Source organism: Myodes glareolus, chromosome 6, assembly GCF_982192425.1.
Source record: "Myodes glareolus chromosome 6, mMyoGla1.1, whole genome shotgun sequence".
Classification (NCBI taxonomy): Eukaryota; Metazoa; Chordata; class Mammalia; order Rodentia; family Cricetidae; genus Myodes; species Myodes glareolus.
Genome location: NC_142031.1, coordinates 75,567,087 through 75,591,617, shown reverse-complemented (window position 1 = coordinate 75,591,617; position 24,531 = coordinate 75,567,087). Strand labels below are relative to the sequence as shown.

The 24,531-nt window shown below is 39.2% G+C and overlaps 1 protein-coding gene across 2 annotated transcripts in view; it reads right to left on the bottom strand.

The window, feature by feature from the left end:
* Positions 1-24,531, bottom strand: part of Prdm5 (PR/SET domain 5) — a 172,032-nt gene that overhangs the window by 75,347 nt on the left and 72,154 nt on the right. For both annotated transcript variants that reach the window (XM_085690892.2, XM_085690890.2), the window contains exons 7-9: positions 17,349-17,428; positions 9,301-9,385; positions 7,755-7,912 (exon numbers count right to left, since the gene is read on the bottom strand). In XM_085690892.2, the coding sequence (XP_085547018.2) occupies positions 7,755-7,912; positions 9,301-9,385; positions 17,349-17,428 (323 nt within the window). The remainder of the gene's footprint in view (positions 1-7,754; positions 7,913-9,300; positions 9,386-17,348; positions 17,429-24,531) is intronic.

The following is a 24,531-nucleotide window of genomic DNA, read 5'->3' as shown; positions in this document are numbered from 1 at the left end:
AGATTTTCACATATAGTAATATAGTGGTTGACATGTAGTATTTAATACTTTTTTAGAAAAAAGAACTATGTACAATAATTTGTTGGCAAGAATGCACAAAGATATCACCCAGGAAAAGACTGGGATTGTGGGGTGTGTGTGTGTGTGTGTGTGTGTGTGTGTGTGTTTGCTGATTTTTAGAGGAAAAATGAGAGAAAATACAATTCATGCTATATAACTGATCAACATGCATTCACAGATGATCTAAGGTTTAATTCTCAAGAGATGTCTACTAAGAAAAAGTAGCAAGAAAAGTTTTAAATTTGATTACAAAGGAATAATGTACTTATATTTTCTTCCAGTATTTCTCTCTTGTGATTGCATAAAGGTTAGGGCAGGTACCCAATCACATGAGAAAGCAAAGATAAGGAGTTTCTCGACAAAGGTTCAAGGATAAAAGGGCATCACTGACTTCCCGGTGTGCTATGATCCAAATATTCAACATGGTAAGGAAAAGTTCAGAAAGATTAGGTCATTATGTGAAATAAAATAAGCCATGGAAAGAAAACGTCAAATTCATAAAGCAGAGAGTTTATGGTAGTTGACAAAAACACGGCTGGAAGAAAAGGTGATAGAGGGGAGGAAAATGGGACGGTCCTGGTGTAAAGGTGCACAGTGCAAATTACAATGAATAAATTTGGAAATGTAGAATAAGCTGACTGTTAAACTGTACTATATCCTTACAATTGCTAAAAGTATAGATTGGTAACTTTTAATTTTCTTTGATAAAAATTACATATGTGTATATCCCACAACATGACATTATAACATATGTATACACTGGTTAATTAACACAAGATCATCTCACAGATAATAATGCTTTTGTTTACCTTCTGCAGTGGGAATATGTAAAATCACAAGAATATATCTTACATGTTTTTATTATATCAAACAGAAACAGAAAACCATGTCAGATGATGGCTATGTTATACGAGGTGACAGAAATGTTGACTATTTTGACTGTGGTAATCATTTCACAGTGCTTGCATAATTAAAGGATCATAATGTACACTGGACACAATTTGTACAGATTGGCAATATGCTTCCATCACGAAAATAATTAATTGAAAAGCAAGCTTCACATTGCTTTTTCTTCACTCACTTAAGAACAGTAGCATCAACGCTAACAGACAGGGGTTTTCAGTGACCACTGAGCCCCAGCTGATGAGGAGCCCCTGCTGGACACTATTATCTCAATTCCTGCCCGGCACTCGTCACTGTAAGCATCTTCAAACTGCAGTCACTACCATCCCAAGAGAAAGGATTCGCTTGAGAAGGCCTGAAGAACAGCCACCTGGCTGAAAAGACAAGACAGAGCAGCTAGGATGTATTTACTGAGTGCTGTCTTTCAGTCCCCACATTAATACCTTCTTAACAAAGCTTTAAGAATATTTTTTCCTGTGTTAAGTTTACTCCTTGTGCTCTGATTTTGTGAATGAATTTATGATCTGTTAAAGATAAACTTATATTTTTCTTTCAGGTATAACAACAATTTACTACAGCAATGTTTGAACTGCAATGTCTTTCAAATGATAGGACCATGACCCAAGACACATTTTTTTTTAAATAGCAAAACTAATTAGGAACCATCAAGAAGGCTCAGCAGGTAAAGGCAGGAATTGCTAAGGGTAGAAGGAAGAGACAAGGAGCAGCAAGCTGTCCTCTGACATGGCATACACACTCTAACACAGGTAAAAAAATAAATAAATGTAATAAAGAGTAAGATAAAATGAATACATTATGTGTGCGTCTTTATTTTATTAAATCACTCTCAAACTTAAGCTTCAGGCTCTACTTTGAAATGATTCATGTCCCTGTGAATAGGACTGAAGGCTAAGAAAGGGCCATCGCTCAGAGTCCGACTACAAACGAATGGACCTGACAACAGGAGCCCAGCAGAACTTTCCTAGAAGTTATGACTAGATTCCTACACACACATCTGTGGCTCCATCCCTGACAAATCACACAAAGGAGCTTTAATGAGTAGGCACATATCTGATGCCAAGAAGCTCCCAACGACTTCGCTGGGGGTTTAAAAACTCCCATGGACTCACTTCCATCATCAAGCAGATAGGCCGGCTTGATAAAATAAGATAATTTGCTCCATTTAGACATCCATATCACAAGAGCAGGGGATCACTATATATTTTCTTCAAAGTTTTGCTTTGCAATAAGTCTGACAAGTAACAGATGGAGAAAGATGATTAACTCACAGTTATTGTCTCTTATAGTTCTGAAATGTCTGACCAACTATGATTCCAATAATGCAAATCTAACTGGACACAGACAGATGACTTTTATTTTAGCCAGACATTTTAGCACTAATCTGAATCAGATAAAGTGAGTATAGAGAGGATGAGGAAATGAAAAATGAGAAAACAGACAAAAAACTAACAACTGAACCTTCAGGACTGATGGTGAAACTGTTAGCAATGCCTCATAAAGCACCACAATCCATCCAAAATGAGAGAAATAAATGGATATGATGAAATGGATAGATGACAAATGCAAAAAATCCAAAGGAATATTTTATTTACTTAAAAGAACATTTAGGCATGCTTCAAGATGGAGATCACACTAACTCTTAATGATTTTCTTGTTCTGATTTTCTACCATAATTATGTAGTTTCTTAAATGACCATTACTAAATAATTATGGAGCAATAGATTGACTTAGTTTTTCATATGATTCTTGAATAATCTAGGCATTTTCACATAACCACACCAAGACACACTAGGATCACAACACAGAAACACATGTGTAGGGGGCAGAGGATTGAGAATGTTTTCCACTTTGGAAATCACAACCATCATGGTTTCTGTTCTCCTAAGACATCATTATTACTTTCATATGATTTATGGCTGAAAAGTATGAGGGACAGTGCAAAGATCCTCTGCCAAATTCCCATATGGCATATAACATAAGCCAAACTGTGAAAAACTCATAAATGTGGGCAGATCAGTTTCATCAAAGGAAGGATTAAGAGGGTTCCAGAGACCGAACAGGAAACTAGCCAGATACTTTATACAGTTATGTAATTCCAAATGAACAACAATGACTACAGCCCTGCCCTGGATGCAGGTCTTGAGTTAATGTGAGGGTACAAAGCAAGAAATCAGGCAGAGACAATGTGAAGCACTATCAATTGGCCCTGTTCAGCTTTTGATATATCTGCCACTTCTTTTTCTTCTTGGACAGAAACTAAACTCAGTATCAGTTTTCACAAGAGACAGCTGCTTTTTGAAACTCACTATAAATAATAAAGTCACTTCAATGCCTATTAATATTATTTTAAAAATTTCCTTTAAAAATATAGTGAAGTGTTTCCCTAAATTAAATACACAAGCATTTCTGATATCACGTATGTTTTCACATAAATTTTTACGTGACACATTTTCTGAATCTGAACATGAATCATGTACAAAATAAACATAGTAAAATTAAAGCTAACATGCTTTAAAAGAAGAACTGAAGGAAAAGTGTAGTGTGGAAATGTGAAGAAAAATCCAGAGAAGAACTAAGAGCATATAACCTGAAGATAAAGATGTTAAAGAGCATGTAGAAGACACGCAAATATTTAATGTAACGGTGTCGGAGTAGCAAAAAGTCCTTGCTGCCTAAGCCTGAAAGCCTGAACTGAAACCCAGGATCCTGCAGTGGAAGGAGAGAACCAAGTACCTCTGACCTTTACACATGCACTATGGTTCACACTCACACATACAGGTATTATGTATACACATACACACAAACCACAAATAAATATCCCCCCCATATCACACTCCACACACATACAGCCCCCAACACGCACACCACACCTGCACCACCCACACATACACAGAAGTTGTTTTTGAATTTTGTATTATTATTTTATGTAAATGAGTAGCTTCCCTATGTGTTTATCTATGCGCCATATATGCCTGGTGTCTGAGGACAACAGTAAAGGGCATCCAATACCCTGAAATCGAAGTTACCAATGGTTGTGTTGCAGGTTCTGGGAACTGAAATCAAGACCTCTGGAGAAGCATGCAGTGTTCTTAACTGTTGAGCCATTGCTCCAGCCCTGATAAAAGCATTTGAACATGAGAAAGCACGTGTGAAATTGTTTTAGGTGTGCTTAATAGAAAGCATTGAAGATACTCTTAAGAAGTAGACTGGGTTGATGGTCCGGAGAACTCTGATTGACAGAAGCCATATATGCACTATAATGTGGGTGGCATTTGGAATTCACATCACTAGAGAGTAGAAGAGTGATTGATATAGCAGTTACGCTTTTGGAAGTTTTACCTGGTAGGACAGCGGGAGAAGTGCTAAGCATCAAAGGCCTGATTAGATGAGTATAAAAGCGGTCAAGAGGAAAGAGAACTATCAGGACAGTGAAACCTTCCAAGGAGGCAAGTGGGTGAGGGGCATGGAGCTCAGGGTATGGAGCTCAGTGGTAGAGCACTTGCCATGCATGGTCAAGGCCCCGAGTTTGATGCTTAGCACTCTACGAAAATCAAAAATGTGAATGGGTGCAAACAAAATGAAACAGCAGATAGGAAAAACAGTTGTAATATGTTCTCTACATTTATAAAAGACCCAAGACTGAAGAAAGAGTGCTGGATAATTACATTTTTTTTTCTTCTTAGAATTTTGTATTGATTTAAAGTCCATTTCTTTTATTGTTTTTATTAAGGTATACATTTTTCTTTGCTCTCCTCCCTTTTCCCCCCTCTCTCCTTCTACCCCCTCCCATGACCCCCATGCTCCTAACTTACTCAGGAGATGTTGTCTTTTTCTCCTTCCTATGTAGAACCATGTATGTCTCTCTTAGGGTGCTCATTGTTGTTGAGGTTCTCTGGGGTTATGAATAGTAGGCTAGTTTTTCTTTGCTTTATGTCTAAAAACCATTTATGAATGAGTACACACTATATTTGTCTTTCTTGGTGTGTATTACCTCACTCAATATGTTTTTTTTCTAGATTCATCCAATTGCCTTCAAATCTTAAGATGTCATTATTTTTTACAACTGTGTAGTACTCCATTGTATAAATGTATCACATTTTCTTTATTCATTTTTTGGTTGAGGAGCATCTAGGTTGTTTCCTGGTTAAGGCTATTTCAAACAATGCTGCTATGAACATAGTTGAGCACATGTCCATGTGGTATGATTGTACATCCTCTGGGTATATACTCCAAAGTGGTATTGCTGGGTTTTGAGATAGACTGTTTCCTAGTTTTGTGAGAAATCGTCATACTTATTTCCAAAGCAGATGAACAAGTTTCCACACCCACCAGCAATGGAGGAGTGTTACCCTTACTTCACATCCTCTCCAGCATAAGCTGTTATCAGTTGTTTTTTACTCTGGCCATTTTTACAAGTGTAAGATGGAACCTTAGAGTTGTGTTGATTTTCATTTCTCTGATGACTAAGGATGCTGAGCACTTCCTTAAGTGTCTTTCCACCCTTTGAGATTTGCCTGTTGTGAGTTCTCTGTTTATGGCTGTACCCGATTTTTATTGGATTATTTTGTTCTTTTGATGTCAAGTTTCTTGAGTTCTTTGCATAGTTTGGAGATCAGTCCTATGTCCAATATAGGGTTGGTGAAGATCTTTGCTCATTCTGTAGGCTGCAATTTTGTCTTGTTGACAGTGTCCTTTACTTTACAAAGCTTCTCAGTTTCAGGAGGTCCCATTTATTAATTGTTTCTCTCAGTGTCTGCATTACTGGGGTCATATTTAGGAAGTGATCTCCTGTGCCAATGTGTTTAAGTGTACTTTCCACTTTCTCTTCTATATGGTTCAATGTGGTTGGTTTTATGTTGAGGTCTGTGATCCATCTGGACTTGAGTTTTATGCATGGTGATACACATGGATCTATTTTTATTCTTCTACATGTTGATATCTAGTTATGAGAGCATCATTTCTTGAGTTTTCTTTCCTTTTTTTATTTTATATGTTTAGTTTCTTTGTCAAAAATCAGGTATTCATAGGTGTGTGGATTGATATCCGGGTTTTCAATTCATTTCCATTTTTTTTCTTTGCCATTATCAGGCTGTTTTTATTACTGTAGCTCTATCGTGGATTTTGAAATCAGGGATGGTGATGCCTCCAGAAGTTCCTTTATTGTACAGGATTGTTTTGGCTACCCTGGGTTTTTGTTTTCCCATATGAAGTTGAGTTTATTCTTTTGAGGTCTGTGAAATTTTTGCTGGAATTTTGATGGGCATTGTGTTGAATTTGCACAATGCTTTTGGTAGAACTGACATTTTTTACTACGCAAATTCTACCTACCCATGAGCATGGGAAATCTTTCCATTTTTGGAGTCTTCTTTAATTTCTTTCTTCAAAGATTGAAGGTTGTTGTCATACAGGTACTTGTTTGGTTAGAGTTACTCTGAGATACTTTCTATTTTTTTATGGCTACTGTGAAGGGTAATGTTTCTCTGATTTCTTTCTTAGTCCATTTACCACCTGTAAAAAGAAGGGTTACTGATTTTTTTTGAGTTAATCTTTCATCCTGCTACATCACTGAAGGTGTTTATGAGTTGCAACAGTTCCCGGGTAGAACTTTTGAGGTCACTTATGTAAACTATCATATCGTCAGCAAATAGTGAGAGTTTGACTTCGTCTTTTCTAATTTGTATCCCCTTGATCTCCATTTACTGTCTTATGCTCTAGCTAGAACCTCAAGTTCATTGCATTTCTATCCTGTACAGAAAGAAGAAACTACAAAAGGGAAATTACCTGGATCAAAAAATAAAAAGTCATTCTTGGTTGGGATAAGGGGGGAGCTGGTAAATGCACTGCCAAAATGTTTCAAGGAAGTAAATTTTCTGCATTTTGTCAGCTTAGCATTGGCAGCATCAAGTCTCAGATGCAGTGGGGATCTGCCAGAGAGAGAGAGCACAAAGAAGCCATCCAAAGACAACAATGTCCTCAAGTGGGAGTGGTGACAAATACGGGTAAGAACTTAGCTGTCTCTCAAAAGACTCACATGTTGAAGGCGTGGCACCTCACTGAAAGTGCTTACTGTAAGTGGATCCTGTAGGTGGTACAGGTTTGTGGAAGATGTCACATCACTTGGAAGGATGCCCTCTACGGAGGCACTGGAGCTCATCCCCCACTTTCACTTATTACCCCTTGGCTTCTTGGCCACAGTGAGGGAAGCTTCACCTTCATTCTTGTAGTATGCTCACCCCTGTGAGACTCTGCTTTACCTTGAGCATAAAAGCAACATATCCAGGCAACCATGGAAGAAAGCCATTGAACCAAGCCCAATAAACCATTTTTCTGAATAAGTATATCGTCTCAGGTACTGATGGCTGTATGAGGCTAACACAAAATATAAAACACATTCAGAGAAATGAACAGACCCAGCAAAGAGCACTACAAGAAACCCAGGAGAAAGGGGATATGAAACAAAGAAAGAAGAAGGAGCATAGAAACAGCAGTGGCTACAACCTTGGAATCACTGGAACTGATTAGCAGTTGAGAGTTATTTAAAGGACTCAGTCACAGAAGGACACGTTCCTGAGAGCAATTTTCAGAGGATGGAGACAAGAAGAAAAGTCAAAGAGGCCTGTGGTCTAAGTGAGTCTTGACAAGGCAGAAGTAGGGTCACCTCTAACCACCCTATTCACTTCATGACACATGGCCCAGCCAAATTCTGGTTAAGAGACCAACTGAAATTCTACCAGCTAATCAGTAGCTAACAAGTTAATAAGCATCTTTACCTTCTTGTGGTTCTTGTAAACATTTCTGTGAGCAAATCCCTTTCCACAAAGCTTGCACTGATAGGGTTTATCTTCACTGTGGATTACTTTGTGGGCGCCCACTTGATCAAGCCTCTTGAATGATTTGTTACAGATCTCACAGTTATAAGGTCGTTTTTCTGTGAAAAATGAGTGGAGACAATCTCACACTGATATGAAAGTCAAGGGCCAAGGGGAAGGAAGCATGCTTTCCTGCAATTATTTTTTATGCATAAGCAAACTAAGGCCTAGTCAAACATGTCCCAAAAAATGCCTTTCATGTAATTCATCTATGTTAGACATGCAAATTCTATTAGCATGCATATTCACAAATGAAAATGAAAATGCTTACTCTTCTATAGACATACGCTGAAAGTTAAAATTTTGAAATAAAAAAGTTTGAATTCAAAGCACAAATTCTATTTCTGCATGAAAAAGATAAATGTGTATATTTTAATTAGGTCCTCAATGCTAAGAGATCTGTCAGTGAAAGAAGTAATCACAGAGCACCAGGCAGGCCCTTTGTGGCAGAACCTCCCATCTTCAGCAGAAGCCAAGCATTTAGCAGGTTAAAACACACACATTTGTGGACTGAGCATCAGTGTTAACAACCAAGCAAATGATCCTGTGCAAATCACACAAAGCACACCAGAAAGCCAACAGTTTCAATCACTGATCTTAACTCACGAACACTTATTCTTCCTCCAAACCACGAGGATGTTCAAAAGATGTATTTCAATATCGTCAAACTATAACCTTCCTAAATTCTTTAAAAGAATGGCTTAGGGCAAAAATTCTTTTCAATATATTTTAGTGTCTTCATAAGTGAAAAAAAAAACCCAAATACTCATTAAATGGTTTAATGAACATACATCTTTTGAAATGTTTCTCATAAACCTATATGTTTCTCTATTTTATAAATACCATATCAAGAATTCCAAAGTATCTAGAAACATAATAAAAACAATAATTCTTGAATCTCCACTAAATGTCGACACAATGCTAGAATATTACGTAAATGACCTTATTTCATCTTCACAGTTCTTTTTTCAGGTGCCAGTGTGCCAAGTCACAGATAAAAAATAAAGAAACCTAAAGAAACCGAAGTCCCAAATTAAACAGTGATTTCTGTAGGCCTTGCACATCCTGCAGTCAAACAACCTTTGCTTTCTAACTAGACAATTAAGAACTTAGAGATCCTATGACTAGGCTAGAACATATAGCCAGGGTTCTGATTACTCCTTTTCTGGTTCTTGAACAAGATGAAGTAATTCTTTTGCAATGATTTCAATATTTGCAAGAAGTACTTTGTCAGGCAGTGATGGTACATACTTTTAATATCAGCACTCAGGAGGCAGAAGTAGGCAGATCTCTGAGTTCTGAGTTTGAGGCCACTCTGGTCTATACAGCAAATTCCATGACAGCCAGTGTCACACAGAGAAACCCTGTCTTGCAAAAAAATCAAACAACCAAAGACCAAAATACAACAACATGTATATGGGGGAAAAAAAAGAATTACATAGTTCACCTGAGTGGGTGATCATGTGACGTTTCAGCTGATTAGCAGAAATAAACTTTTTCATACATTCTTGACAATCAAATATCTCATGGATCTGAAAAAGATTAGATCGACAGTTACACCAAATCTTAGTAACTAATGAATTCTACAGAGCTGAAGCAAAAATGTAATAATGTGGACAGCTGCTAGTGCTGGGCCCACACTGCCCTAAGCTGGCTTCATGTGCAGTGAAAATACCATGCCAAACTGTCTAGCTGATGCAACATTAGGAGAAAATGGTCCCAGTAAAGCATGCCGTATAGCTGTCCTATTTGTATGTAGTCAACATACCAACTGTAAAAAAAAAATCACAACTAGCAAATATTAACTTGTGTTATACATAAAATTTAGAGGGGAAGGTATATGTTACCTGCAGATATAATATTCCTCTTTCAGGTGTCGTTAGCAGTTTAAATGTAAGAGTACAAAAGAAACTGTCAATCACAGTGAAAGGTTAGTAGGAAGTTGATCTAAAGTCACTTAAGTTAACAATGAAGTCCAACATGACCAGAGGACCATAATAAAAATGAAGGGCCACATAAAATAGCCCATAAATATGATAAGTCCAAAGACCTAACATTAAACCTAAGCAATATGGCCAATATTAAAATGGTGTGGTCAGGAATTCTTAGTTAAAGGAATAGATTACAGGAGTTCTGACAAGGGGTAGGGGACTGAATAAAAACATGAGATGTGAATGTGAAATTGTTTCTTTATTCTGACAATTCTACCACATAAGTGTATCTCATGACATGTTATATATTCCAAATATAGTTGAAGAAAATAGATTTTGAAAAACTGTATTCAGAACACAACTTTAGCACACAAACTTATGCAAATGTTACAACCAGGTACTATCGTGCTGATACAGTATCTAGAGATGAAGTCTTTCTATCTCAAACCATAAGAAGACAATTCTACCACATAAGTGTATCTCATGACATGTTATATATTCCAAATATAGTTGAAGAAAATAGATTTTGAAAAACTGTATTCAGAACACAACTTTAGCACACAAACTTATGCAAATGTTACAACCAGGTACTATCGTGCTGATACAGTATCTAGAGATGAAGTCTTTCTATCTCAAACCATAAGATATTTGGTATGGAAAACAGAAGCCCACTTTACCATCATGAGGAAGGTGTTCAGCTCTAAGCAGCAGATGGCATGAAGCCTTCCACTCAATGAGCAAGGATACAACCTACTGGGCAAGGATACAAGGCTGGTTCTGCCAAAGGTACAATGATTAACCTAGGCAAACAAATCCTTCCTCAGACAGCCAAGACTGAGTCTGTCACTGCAGAATAATTAGATGTCACTGAGAAAAAGATCAGCATGACTGATACAGCACCCAAGTAGAGGACGAGGCTGTCTTGGGATCTAAGTGGCCATGGCAGGGAGAATGAAAGGAAAAAAGGCTGGAGGGAGGAAGGTCAACAGAGCTAAGGCCTGGCAGGTGGTCTTATTCTCTGCCATGGCATATCCGAGACTGAAACCCTCCCCTAACTACTCTACTCTTTAGTGAGACTGAACTCACTGTGAGAACTGGGAAAAGCCAGAAAAGCAGGCAGTCATGACAGACATCGATCCTCTGAGGTCTGAGTTCTACACTTGCGGAGATTCATCCAAACCCAATTCTGAGCAGGCACAGATCGCAGGGTGGAGCCTGTGCAGTTATTGGTAGGGGAACTAGAAACATAGTGCAACACTGTGGAGGACCGCAACCACATACTCCATTACAAGATGGCGCTGGCATCCAGTTTCACCACCAGGTGAACAAGATAACGCACATGTGCTTGGTAACTTCCCACTGCTGTCCCTGCCTACTCCCGAGGCATCATCTGGGATAATGGGCAGCGAACCAATCCAAGAGTGACATGTCCAAAGCGAGGACTCTTTCCTATATAAGGGATGGGTTCCCTCATTCTGGGTCTCCGCTTTGGAAGCTTATGCTCTCTCTCTCAAGACACATTAAAGCTTTTCTGCAGAAGGATCCTAAGTGTCCCGCGTCGTTCTTGCGGGCGAGACGGTAGCGCGGGACATCTGGTGCCGAAACCCGGGACGCCGGGGGACCCTGACCACTGCTTGTACCACCGGAGACCCCTTGGACACAAGGAGGATTCAGAACTGCAGGTCTGTATGCTCAGAGAGGTATGACTATTCCTGGACTTTTTGATTTTGGGCTTGACTTGTCTCCGCCTTGGGAAGGTTTCGTAGAGGCCTTGGTACTTCTTTTAGCAGTTCTCTTGGGATCACTTTGGAATTGCTTAAAAGATGAATCCTGCAGGCAGTTGTTACAGAAGGGGAGGAAGTCCAGGATATCATGTCAGAAACTGAGCACAGTGAGAGGTTGGGCATACGCAAGAAAAGGACAGTTCCAGACAAGGAAAAAGGACCCCCCGATGGTTCTAAGAAAATAAGAACGGGGGAGAAGACTGACGTACAAGGTCAAAAGCTTTCTGATACCAACAACAAGAAAAAAGGAAAAAATAAATATATACAGATGTATATTATGTTGTTTATGTTGTCTTTTATGTACTGGACAGGAGAAAGATATTTAAACTTAGAAACTGCTAAGAAAGGTATTTTAAATTTAAAATATGGGCCTAAGGATATGATGTTTTGGAAAAGAGGTTCTGTTTTTGTCTCCACAGAAAATGAAAGCCTAAGGATGTATTTGAGATTTATATGGTTTAAATCACCGAGACCTCCTGAAATGTTGTAATAAATACCCCTAAGAATACAACGTCCCTATTCAGCAGGAAGTAGCCAGACAGACTGACAACGCCCAAATTCCCTAAAAGATTAAGTGAGGTCCTTCCAGTGGTTACAGAGCAGCAAGCCTGCTTCTCTGAGTTCCGCTTCACTCCGTGCACCAGTTTGGACTCAAAACGAATGCAGCTTGGGCTAGAAGGCAGCTGGAGCAGAGCTTTGCTAGGTGGCTATGGTAAAAGGTACATTGCCCCAGCCCAGTCGGTGCCTAGCCTGATGGATGCCACAACAATGCAGTGTGCCTGAAACTATGAGGGCCTCTGAGGCTGGAATGGCTCCTGCTCCACTTGGCTAAGCTGAACTGTGCTAACTTCAGGCAGGACTGGTCATAATTATCATAATAAAAATGCAATTAAGGTTTAGACACAGTAAACAGACAGTACCATATTACCTCTATTCATCTCAGGCCCAAGATATAATGATAAAAATGGGACATAGGCCAAAAAAGGGCTTGGGTCGCTACAAGCAAGGAATACAGGAGATAATAAATCCTAAACCTAATATCAACAAACAGGGCCTGGGTATTTTCTAGGCGCCACTGGGGCAGCATGGGCCATACCATGGAAAACAGAGACCCCAATATGGGTTCCCGAATGGCCACTTACCTCTAAAAAAATTAAAAGCAGTAAATCAGCTAGTTAATGAACAATTGGTTCTGGGACACATAAAACCATCCATCTCTCCGTGGAATATCTACTTAAACAAAAAGGGGGAATAATGAAGGAGTTGCCCCCGATGCCAAGAGTAGCCATTGCCATGGCTCTGTTCACTATAAATTTTTTAAATTTGGATGATAATGGCCAAAATGCAGCAACACGACATTGTTCGGATCCACAACGACCCAAGGATTTGGTTAAATGGAAAGATGTGCTTTCTAATGAATGGAAAGGCCCGGATCCCATTCTATTGAGATCCAGGGGAGCTGTTTGTATGTTCCCGCAGGATTAGGAAAACCCATTCTGGGTGCCAGAGAGACTGACCCGAACGGTAAAAAGTGACCCACAACATGCGAACTTGCCTAAAGATTTGGCTTCTGTTCCTCCTGCCATTTTGCGGATGGATGACAACGGTTATGATGGAGCAGCAATAAGGGATACTCTCAGCCTTCCCGAAGCCGATACCAGTCAGCCATAGATTGGCGGTGTTTCCTCGGCTTTTTACAACCAATAAGACTCTGGAGCTCCCCTACCTTCCTAGAGATGATTTATAAGCTTAGCCGAAGGATTCCAATCCTGGGTTGTGTCCTTCATCTCCTACTTCAAAGAATGGGTGGGGATGGGAATGTTTGGATCTGTCCTATGCTATGAAATAATGTTTCTCCTCTGGATGGTCTGCTGACTCAAATCCCAAAGCTGTAGGGAAAAAATGGTTATTGCACAAGCGCTGGCTGTCCTGGAACAGGGGCCTCTACTGATGTGTGGTTATCTATGCTGAAGCAGTAAGGTTTATGCCAACCAGCTCCTGCACCCCTAGGACAGTGGTCCATTGCACAGGGTGGAGTGCTTGGCTTAGCTAGCCCTGAAGGTTGTCGAGCTGAAGAGCATCGCACAGAGAATGGCCCTCTCTGAGAGATATGTCGCCCTGCATAAGGATTTCCTGCCACTTATTCCCTTTCCCAGAAAAAGGGCAGAGGGCAGGCCGGATAAGTTCCAGGTGTCATGAACCTAGGGGCAGATTCCATGCAAGCCCATTATAATGTTTCCACTTTGGGAAGTGCGACCTCTATCTTTGCCTTCTGAGGGAGTTGCCTTTCTGCAAAGAAGTAAAAAAGGGGGAGATGTGGAGGACCGCAACCACATACTCCATTACAAGATGGCGCTGGCATCCGGTTTCACCACCAGGTGAACAAGATAACGCACATGTGCTTGGTAACTTCCCACTGCTGTCCCTGCCTACTCCCGAGGCATCATCTGCGATTATGGGCAACAGACCAATCCAAGAGTGACATGTCCAAAGCGAGGACAGCTTCCTATATAAGGGATGGGTTCCCTCACTCTGGGTCTCCGCTTTGGAAGCTTATGCTCTCTCTCTCAAGACACATTAAAGCTTTTCTACAGAAGGATCTTAAGTGTCCCGCGTCGTTCTTGTGAGCGAGACGATAGCATGGGACACAACACGGCACAGAGGAAAGTCAGGCAGCCTCGCCCTATCAATCACCTATGGGGGATTAGGCTAAACATGCAAGGTGAAGAAATAAGGACAGATCCGTAACAATTATTTAAAGCTTGTAGGTGCAAATTTACATTCTTAAGAACTGCATGTAAAAACACATAATACATAATTTTATAATGATGGAAAAATAGTTTAAAATGACAAACCTTCTGTGTCATATAGAAGTGAAGACTTCATTTGTATTACTCATTACTGTATTATTAGGGCTGGAGAGATGGCTCAGCAGTTAAGAGCATTGCCTGCTCTTCCAAAGGTCCTGAGTTCAATTCCCAGCAACCACATGGTGGCTCACAACCATCTATAATGAGGTCTTCTGGCCTTCAGGCATACATGCAGACAGAATATTGTATACATAATAAATAAATAATTAAATAGATAGATAAATAGCTGTATTACTATATAAAATGTTTTTTCAAAATCTATGGCTAAAATAAGCACTAAATAAAATACTGCAAAATACTCTTATTCAATTTTTAACTCTTGTAGTTTTTGGATCATTTTTCATGGTTAAACTAATCAGAGAAATTTCAGCATTTACTACACATAAGAGCTTTTTTGAATTAACTATATTGTTTATGGTAGAAAATTAAGTGGATATTTTCAAAACTTCTAACAAAATTTAACAAATGACAGACAATACTATTTAATTATACTTAATATTAAGAAAACTGGTTTTGGTCGCATGCTCATTCAGTCCCGGTCCAGCTGGATTTGGTGAGCTCCCATTAGAACAGGCACACTGTCTCAGTGGGTAGAGTTCACTAAGACCAGCTGGAATGGGATTGAATGAGCATGTCATCAAATCAGACTCTCTAACTGTGGCTGACAATGAGGGCAGACTGAGAAGCCAATGATAATGACACTGGATTTGGATTCTACCACATGTACTGGCTTTTTGGGAGCCTAATCTATTTGGATGCCCACCTTCCTAGACCTGGACGGATGGGGGAGGGCTTTGAACTTTCCACAGGGCAGGGCACCCTGACTTCTCTTAGGACTGGAGAGTGAGGGGGAGGGGGGTAGGGGTAGTGGGAGGGAAATGGGAGGATGGGAGGAAGTGGACATTTTTAATTAATAAATAAATAAAAAAGAAAACTTGTTTTGTTAAATTTCCAATTTTCCATGCTGATTTTTAGGATGATAACTTACTACGGGAATTTTCAAATAAATAACTTGAAATAAAAGTCATAATGTACTTTATTACAATACAGGATAGTATACTGTAATACACAAGACTATGCTATGCTGTAATTTAGTATTGTCATAAAGCACCATCTACTGTAATGGGGGAACACTGCAACTATACTCTATTAGACATTAGAGCTGGCCAAGTAAAATGATTGACATTTTTGGACTTACTAAAGTCCCCCTTGTATAGAGAAGGGCTTTGAGGGGCTACTCTACAATAGAGACAGGGAAGTCTACTTGAACTAATGATTTATTAAAATTCTTCAGATGTTCATAACTTAAAGGCACAGCTGTACTTTCTGTATTCTACCAATAAGTATACCATTTTCTACCAAGTTATTCTTTTATGGAGTAAGTCTCTATATTAGTAGCTAATGGAAAATAGCGCATTACTCAGAAATGGGCTCCATGACTAAAGGGCTAAAGCACTCTGTTAAAATATCTTGAACATCATCATCTAAGAATAGATAGACCCAGGAAATAAGGCACTTACTTTCAAACAGGGGTGTTTAGAGATATATACTCTAACATATTTAATATTTTTGCCTCAGACTAAGTCTCTATTCTCCAAGTCCTAAGACAAGTAAGAGAGAAAAGGGGACCTACAGGACCTCGAGAGACTCATGGGTAAAGCATCCTCTATGCAAGCATCAAGTACTAAGTTCAAATTCCAAGAACACACATAAAAGCATGTCTGCCACCACAGGTCTCCTGTCATGACACAAAAGGCAGAGAAAGGAGGTTCCTCGGGAGCTCAGGAGCCAGACAATCTGGTACATGCAGCAGAGAAAAAGTCTGTCTCCAACAAGGCAGAGAGTGAGCATCAACAACAGAGATCATCTGCCCTAGTTTCCACATGTGTGCATGGCGTGTGCTTGTCTGCACTCAAAAGTATATACACATACACAAGGGGAAGAAAAGTATCTAGACTGGCATTCTGCAAAGTCAGCACACAAACTAAAATCTGAATGCTACTGGATAGAATAGCCTGGCCCCAAGACAAGAACGACACCCAAATTCAAGAGGCATATTACATCTTCAAACAGCCCCATAAAATCACCAGCTGGTTACTGCAAAAATAAAAGAACAAACAGAAAATTCTACTCAATTCAATACCCCTCTTCAAAAATGAGAAATCCAGCCTAATGTTACATGGCGAGTGACTGACAGAAAAATAAACTGGGTCATTATTACAACCCACTTTTTCTCCTGAAGATGATAAAAAAAATCCCTCTAAATCCAGGAGACAACTTCACTCATGTCAACATGATAGTAACTATCTCATATGTCATAAAGTAAATCCAGGGACATTTGGGAAACTAGCAGTTGAAAATTAATATGAGCTATAAATCCTACTAAATTACTATGTAATAAATCTACATACAAATACACAAAAGGCATTTTACAAATCACAAGAAAAGTGAAATTTTTACACTTATCAGCAATATCTCCTTTTCTCTGGATATCAAGTAACTGAAAATTTTCTAGGTTCTTAGATATACTAAATACTTAACATGTTAAATCAGGAGATATTGTGGATTCTATTTGTAACAAGTAGTTTTATAAATTAATTTTGTACCAAACTAAACTGAAATATGTATTCATTTGCATAAAAATGCAAATGCTTAGCACAAAAATGTATGTTTTAAATCACTGATTTATGTTTCCTGAGAGAACACCAACTGAAAAATCTTGAAGACACGATGGACGATGGGTGCTCTGGGGGAATCAGCTAGACATGACTCCTGGCATTGAAGAATCCGTCAGCTAACTCTGAATGACACAGCTATTCTCAGGTCACTCCCCTGTCCACTGTACCTGGCTCAATTTGTCTTAGTATAACATCAACCAAGTGCATATGGCAGCCCACGGCTCTTACCTACCTTCCTGTGCTCCTGCAGGCTCGACACTGAAGTACACCTTCTATTGCACACTGAGCATATGAGCTTTCTCTTAGGATCACCTGAGAAAGGGACAAAACACCATCACAGGTTAGCTGAGGTTGACCCAGTATCCCATCTACAGGACCTCACCATCACGATTTAGAATTCTCTGCTTATACACTCAAGTCTTTCTTTCCAAACTTGGAAGTCCCCAGATCATCAACTTCTACATATATTAATTAAACCATTCACTATTCCATCTGTTAAGATAGTCTTTAGAGAAAAAAAAATCACAGAAGTCAGAATAAAACAAAAATAAATCAAATGTGCTTTTAAAAGGAAATGTGAACATATTAATTCCAACACTGATTTTCCATCTCCTTTACCTTTCGTCAAATGGATTCCCTTCACTGCTATTCACAGACTATTCTTTCAGCAATATATTCCTGTAGAATCTGCACTCATGCCTTACTAAATAAGTATTAATGGGTAGTACAATGCAGAATCAACCACAATAATATATTATATTGGCTATCAACACTGTTAGAAAATCAAACCAAGTTCTGCGAGGTCCCTGGTCAGCAAGTGGCCCTGATTCTGTACCAGAAGTTCCATCCAGGGAGCTTGCCCCCAGGCACTCCTTCCCATCTGCTGGGTCATAGGATCCCCCAACTCAGCCTGTTTCAGGGCTGAGGGTCTGGGGACAGAGTGGTGACTGCAACTGCTGCAGGAGTTTCTTTGTTCTACTGAGCCTGCACCCAGCAAGCCCACCCATTTGCCTGCGAGGTCCCTGGCCAAACAAGTGGGCCCTGAACCAGTACCAGAAGATCCATCCCGAAAGCCTACTTCAGAGTGGAGAGGATCTGAGAGACAACTCCAGCACTGAGCGGACCTAAGAAAAGGCAGACCAAGAAAAACCCCCAAGGTTTACAGAGGTAGCCACAGCAAAGATCGGACCAAGCCTCCGAGACTCTCCTAACAGCATTTGAAGGAAGAGATGGGCAGGCGCCAATGCAAGAAATCCTCCAACAATCTGAAAAGCAACACGATAACACCACAATCCAGTGAACATACAACAGGAAGACTTGAACATCCTAATCCAGAAGAAGTAGAAGAAAATGACTTTAGACATAACATTATGAAAATGGTAGAGACCATAAAACAGGATGTGAACAACTCCTTTAAAGAAATGGATGAGAAGACTAACAAAAAGTTAGAAGACATGAATAAACCCCTCAAAGATACCCAAGGAAACCAAGAGAAAGCAATCAAACAGGTAAGGGAAACAGTTCAAGACTTGAAAACTGAAATGAAGATAATGAAGAAAACACAAACCGAGAGATGGCAGGATATGGAAAATCTGTATAAACGAACAGAAACTACAGAGACAAGTATAACCAACAGAACACAAGAGATAGAAGAAAGAATATCAGATGCTGAAGACACCATTGAGAAAATAAACGCACGATCAAAGAAATCAGCAAATCCAATAAAGTCTCATCACAAAACACCCAGGAAATCTTGAACACCATGAAAAGACCAAACCTAAGAATAATAGGGGTAGAAGAACGAGAAGAATTACAGCTCAAATGCCCAGAAAACATATTCAACAAAGTTATAAAAGAAAACTTTCCCAACCTAAAGAAGGGTATTCCTATGAAAGTATAAGAAGCATAAAGAACACCAAATAAAGAGGATCCAAAAAACAATTCACTTGCAATATAACAATCAAAAAACAAAACATACAGAATAAAGAAAGAATATTAAGAGCTGCAAAGAAAAAAGGTCAAGTAACTATCAGTAACTTATAGGTTATCAGTAACCTACCAGAATTCCACCTGACTTCTCTATGGAAACCATGAAAACCAGAAGGTCTTGAATAGATGTGCTGTAGAAACTAAGACACCATGGATGAAAGCCCAGATTACTATGCCCAGCCAAGCTTTCTTTCACCATCAACAAAGAAAAGAAGATATTCCAGGATAAAAACAAATTTAAACAATATGTAGCCACAAATCAAGCCTTACAGAAAGTAACAGAAGGAAAATCACAATCCAAGAAACCCAACAACACCCACAATAACTCAGAAATCTAACAACCATCCATCGACAAAACTCAAAGAAGGGAAATACACACACTACCCCCAAAGAAAATAACTAGAGTTAACAACCACTGGTCATTAATATCCCTTAATATCAATAGACTCATTTCACCTCTAAGAGGGCACAGGTTATGAAGAGATTGGATGCGAAAACAGGATCCAACATTCTGCTGTTTACAAGAACACACCACAACCACAAAAACAGACATCTACTCAGAGTAAAGGGTTCGGAAAAGGTTTTTCAATCAAACAGACCTAAGAAACAAGCGAGTGTGGTTATACTAATATCTAACAAAATTGATTTCAAACTAAAATCAATCAGAAGAGATAGAGATGGACACTTTATACTCATAACTGGAACAATTCATCAGAATGAAGTCTCAATCCAGAATATCTATGCCTCTAATATAAAAGCACCCACTTATGTAAAAGAAACATTACTAGAACTCAAGGCACACATAAAACCCCACACACTAATTACAGGAGACTTCAACAATCCTCTCTGACCAATGGACAGGTCAATCAGACAGAAACCTAACAGAGAAATAAGAGAACTAATGGAGGTAATGAATCAAATGCACTTAACAGACATCTATAGAACATTCCTCCCAAACAGGAAAGAATTTACCTTCATCTCAGCATCTCATGGAATCTTCTCAAAAAATTGATCACAGACTCGGTAACAAAGCAAAATTCCACAGACACAAAAAAATTTTAGTAACCACCTGTGTCTTTTTTTATATTTATTTATTTATTTATTTATTTATTATGCAATATTATGTCTGTGTGTATGTCTGCAGGCCGGAAGAGAGCACCAGATCTCATTACAGATGGTTGTGAGCCACCATGTGATTGCAGGGAATTGAACTCAGGACCTTTGGAAGAGCATGCAATGCTCTTAACCACTGAGCCATCTCTCCAAATCCCCACCTGTGCCTTATCGGATCACCATGGAATAGAGTTAGAATTTAACAATAATTCTATTCCAAGAAAGCCTACAAACTTATGGATACTGAACAGTCAACTACTGAACCACCCCTGGGTCAGGGAAGAAATAAAGAAAGAAATTAAAGTCTTCCTTGAATTCAATGAAAATAAAGACACAACATACCCAAACCTATGGAACACTATGAAAGCAGTGCTAAAAGGAAAGTTCATAGCACTAAGTGCCCACATTAAAAAAACAAAACAAAACAAAAAAACGGAGAAAGCTCACATTAGAGAGAGCCTTAACAGCACACCTGAAAGCTCTAGAAAAAAAAAAGAAGCAGACTCACCCAGGAGGAGTAGAAGACTAGAAATAATCAGACTAAGGGCTGAAATCAACAAAATAGAAACACAGAAAACAATCCAAAGAATCAATGAAAAAAAAAGCTGGTTCTTGGAGAAAAATCAACAAGATAAACAAACCCCTATCCAAACTAATCAAACGGCAGAGAGAGAACATGCAAATTAATAAGATCAGAAATGAAAAGGGGGACATAACCACAGACACAGAGGAAATTCAGAGAATCATTAGATCTTACTACAAAAGCCTGTATGCCACAAAATTGGAAAATGTAAAAGAAATGGACATTTTTTTAGATAAGTACCATATACCAAAGTTGAACCAAGAACAGGTGAACAATCTAAATAGACCTGTTAGTCTTGAAGAATTAGAAGCTGTTATCAAAAATCTCCCTACCAAAAAAAGCCCAGGACCAGATGGTTTCAATGCAGAATTCTACCAGAACTTCCAGGAAGAGCTAATACCTATATTCCTTAATGTATTTCACAATATAGAAACAGAAGAGTCATTGCCAAACACTTTTCTGATATCAAAACCACACAAAGACACAACCAAGAAAGAGAATTACAGGCCAGTCTCACTCATGAACATCTACGTGAAAATTCTCAATAAAAGACTGGCAAACTGAATCCAAGAACACATTAGAAAAATTATCCATTATGATCAAGTGGGCTTCATTCCAGAGATGCAGGGCTGGTTCAACATTCACAAATCTATCAATGTAATCCATCATATAAATAAACGGAAAGAAAAAAACATATGAACATTTCATTGGATGATGAAAAAGCATCTGACAAAATTCAACACCACTTTATGATAAAGGTGTTGGAATGATTGGGGATACAAGGATCATACCTAAATATAATAAAAGCTATTTACAGCAAGCCGACAGCTAACATCAAATTGAATGGAGAGAAACTCAAAGCCATTACACTAAAATCAGGAACACGACAAGGTTGTTCACTCTCTCCATACCTCTTCAATATAGTGCTTGAAGTTCTAGCAATAGCAATACGACAACATAAGGGGATCAAGGGGATGCAAATTGGAAAAGAAGTAGTTAAACTTTCGTCATTTGCAGATGATATGATAGTGTACATAAGTGACCCCAAAAACTACCAAAGAACTCCTACAGCTGATAAACACCTTTAGTAATGTGGCAGGATACAAGATCAACTCCAAAAAATCGGTTGCCCTCCTATACACAAAAGATAAAGAAGCAGAGAGGGAAATCAGAGAAGCATCACCTTCCACAATAGCCACAAATAGCATAAAATATCTTGGGGTAACTCTAACCAAGGAAGTGAAAGACCTATTTGACAAGAACTTTAAGTCTTTGAAGAAAGAAATTGAGGAAGATACCAGAAAATGGAAAGACCTCCCCTGCTCTTGGATTGGGAGAATCAACATAGTAAAAATGGCAATTCTACCAAAAACAATCTATAGATTCAATGCAATCCCCATCAAAATCCCATCAAAATTCTTCACAGAGCTTGAGAGAACAATAATCAACTTTATATGGCAAAACAAAAAACCCAGGATAGCCAAAACAATCTTATACAATAAAGGAACTTCTGGAGGCATTACCATCCCTGACTTCAAACTCTATTACAGAGCTACAGAATTGAAAACAGCTTGGTATTGGTATAAGAACAGAGAAGTTGACCTATAGAATGGAATAGAAGACCCGGATATTAACCCACAAACCTATGAACACGTGATTTTCGACAAGGGAGCTAAAGGTATACAATGGAAGAAGGAAAGCATCTTTAACAAATGGTGCTGGCATAACTGGATGTCAACCTGTAGAAGAATGAAAGTAGACCCATATCTCTCACCATGCACAAAACTCAAGTCCAAATGGATTAAAGACATCAACATTAATCTGATCACTTTGAACCTGATAGAAGAGAAAGTGGGAAGTAGTCTACAAGACATAGGCACAGGAGACCACTTCCTAGGTAGAACCCCAGTAGCACAGACAATAAGAGAATCAATGAATAAATGGGACCTCCTGAAATAGAGAAGCTTCTGTAAAGCAAAGGACACTGTTATTAAGACAAAAAGGCAACCTAACGAATCTGAGATCTTCACCAACCATGCATCAGACAAAGGCCTGATCTCCAAAATAAATAAAGAACTCAAGAAACTAGACACTAAAATTCTGAATAACCCAATTAAAAAATGGGGTACTGAACTGAACAGAGAATTCTCAACAGACGAAGTTCAAATGGACAAAAGACACTTAAAATCACGTTCAACCTTCTTAGCGATCAGGGAAATGCAAATCAAAATAACTTTGAGATACCATCTTACACCTTTCAGAATGGCTAAAATAAAAAACACCAAAGATAACCTATGCTGGAGAGGATATGGAGTAAGGGAAACACTCATCCATTGCTGGTGGGAATACAAACTTGTGCAACCACTTTGGAAATCAGTGTGGTGGTTTCTCAGGAAATTGGGAATCAACCTACCTCAGGATCCAGCAATACCACTCTTGGGAATATACCCAAGAGATGCCCAATCACACTACAAAAGCATTTGTTCAACTCTGTTCATAGCAGCATTATTTGTAATAGTCAGAACCTGGAAACAAACTAGATGTCCCTCAATGGAAGAATGGATAAAGAAAGTTTGGAATTAGAGTACTACTCAGCGGTAAAAAAAACAATGACTTCTTGAATTTTGCATGCAAATGAATGGAAATAAAAAACACTAACCTGAGTAAAATAACCCAGACCCAAAAAGATGAATATGGTATATACTCACTCATTAGTAGACTCTAGCCATAAACCAAGGACATTAAGTCTATAGTTCACAAGCCAAGAGAAGCCAAATAACAAGGTGAACCCAAAGAAAAACATAGATAGATAGAAAGATAGATAGATAGATAGATAGATAGATAGATAGATAGATAGATAGATAGATATAGATCCATCTGGAAATTGGAAGCAAACAAGATTGCTGGGCAAAAGTTGGGAGCATGAAGATGGGAGTAGAGATGGGGGTGAGAATGGGGGAAGGGGAGAGGGGGAAAGGGAAGGGAGAAGGGAAAAACTGGCCAGAGCTTTGGGAAGTGGGAGGGTGGAGATGGAGGAAGGGTGGATATAGGAGCAGGGAAGAAGATGCCTACATTAAGGGAGCCATTTTAGGGTTGGCAAGAGACTTGGCTCTATAGGGGATCCCAGGTGTCCACAGGGATGTCTGCAGCTAGGTCCTTGGGCAGCAGCGGAGAGGGTGGCTAAACTGTCCTTGCCCCATTATCACACTGAGTATTATCTCGAACAACACCATAGATTCTTCGTCCAGGGATGTATGGAGATAGAGACAGAGACCCTCATCAGAGGAATGGACTGAGTTCCCAAGGTCCAGTTAAGGGCAGAAGGAGGGAGAAGGTGAGCAAGGAAGTCAAAACCACGAGGGGTTGGTCCACCAACTGAAGCAGTGCGCCTGTTCCAGTGGGAGCTCACCAAATCCAGCTGGACTGTGACTGAATGAGCATGTGATCAAACCAGACTCTCTGATTGTGGCTGACAATGGGGGCTGACTGAGAAGTCATTGATAAAGGCACTGGGACTTGCTTTTATGGCATGTTCTGGTTTTTTGGGACCCTAGTCTATATGGATACACAGCTTCCTAGGCATGGATGTAGCGGGGAGAGGCTTGAACTTCCCACAGGGCAGGATTCCCTGCCCTCTCTCAAGCATGGAGGGGCAGAGAGGAGGGTGAGTAGGGGAACATGAGGGAATTGGGAGGAGGGGAGGGAGTATAAATTTTTGAATGAAAAAATA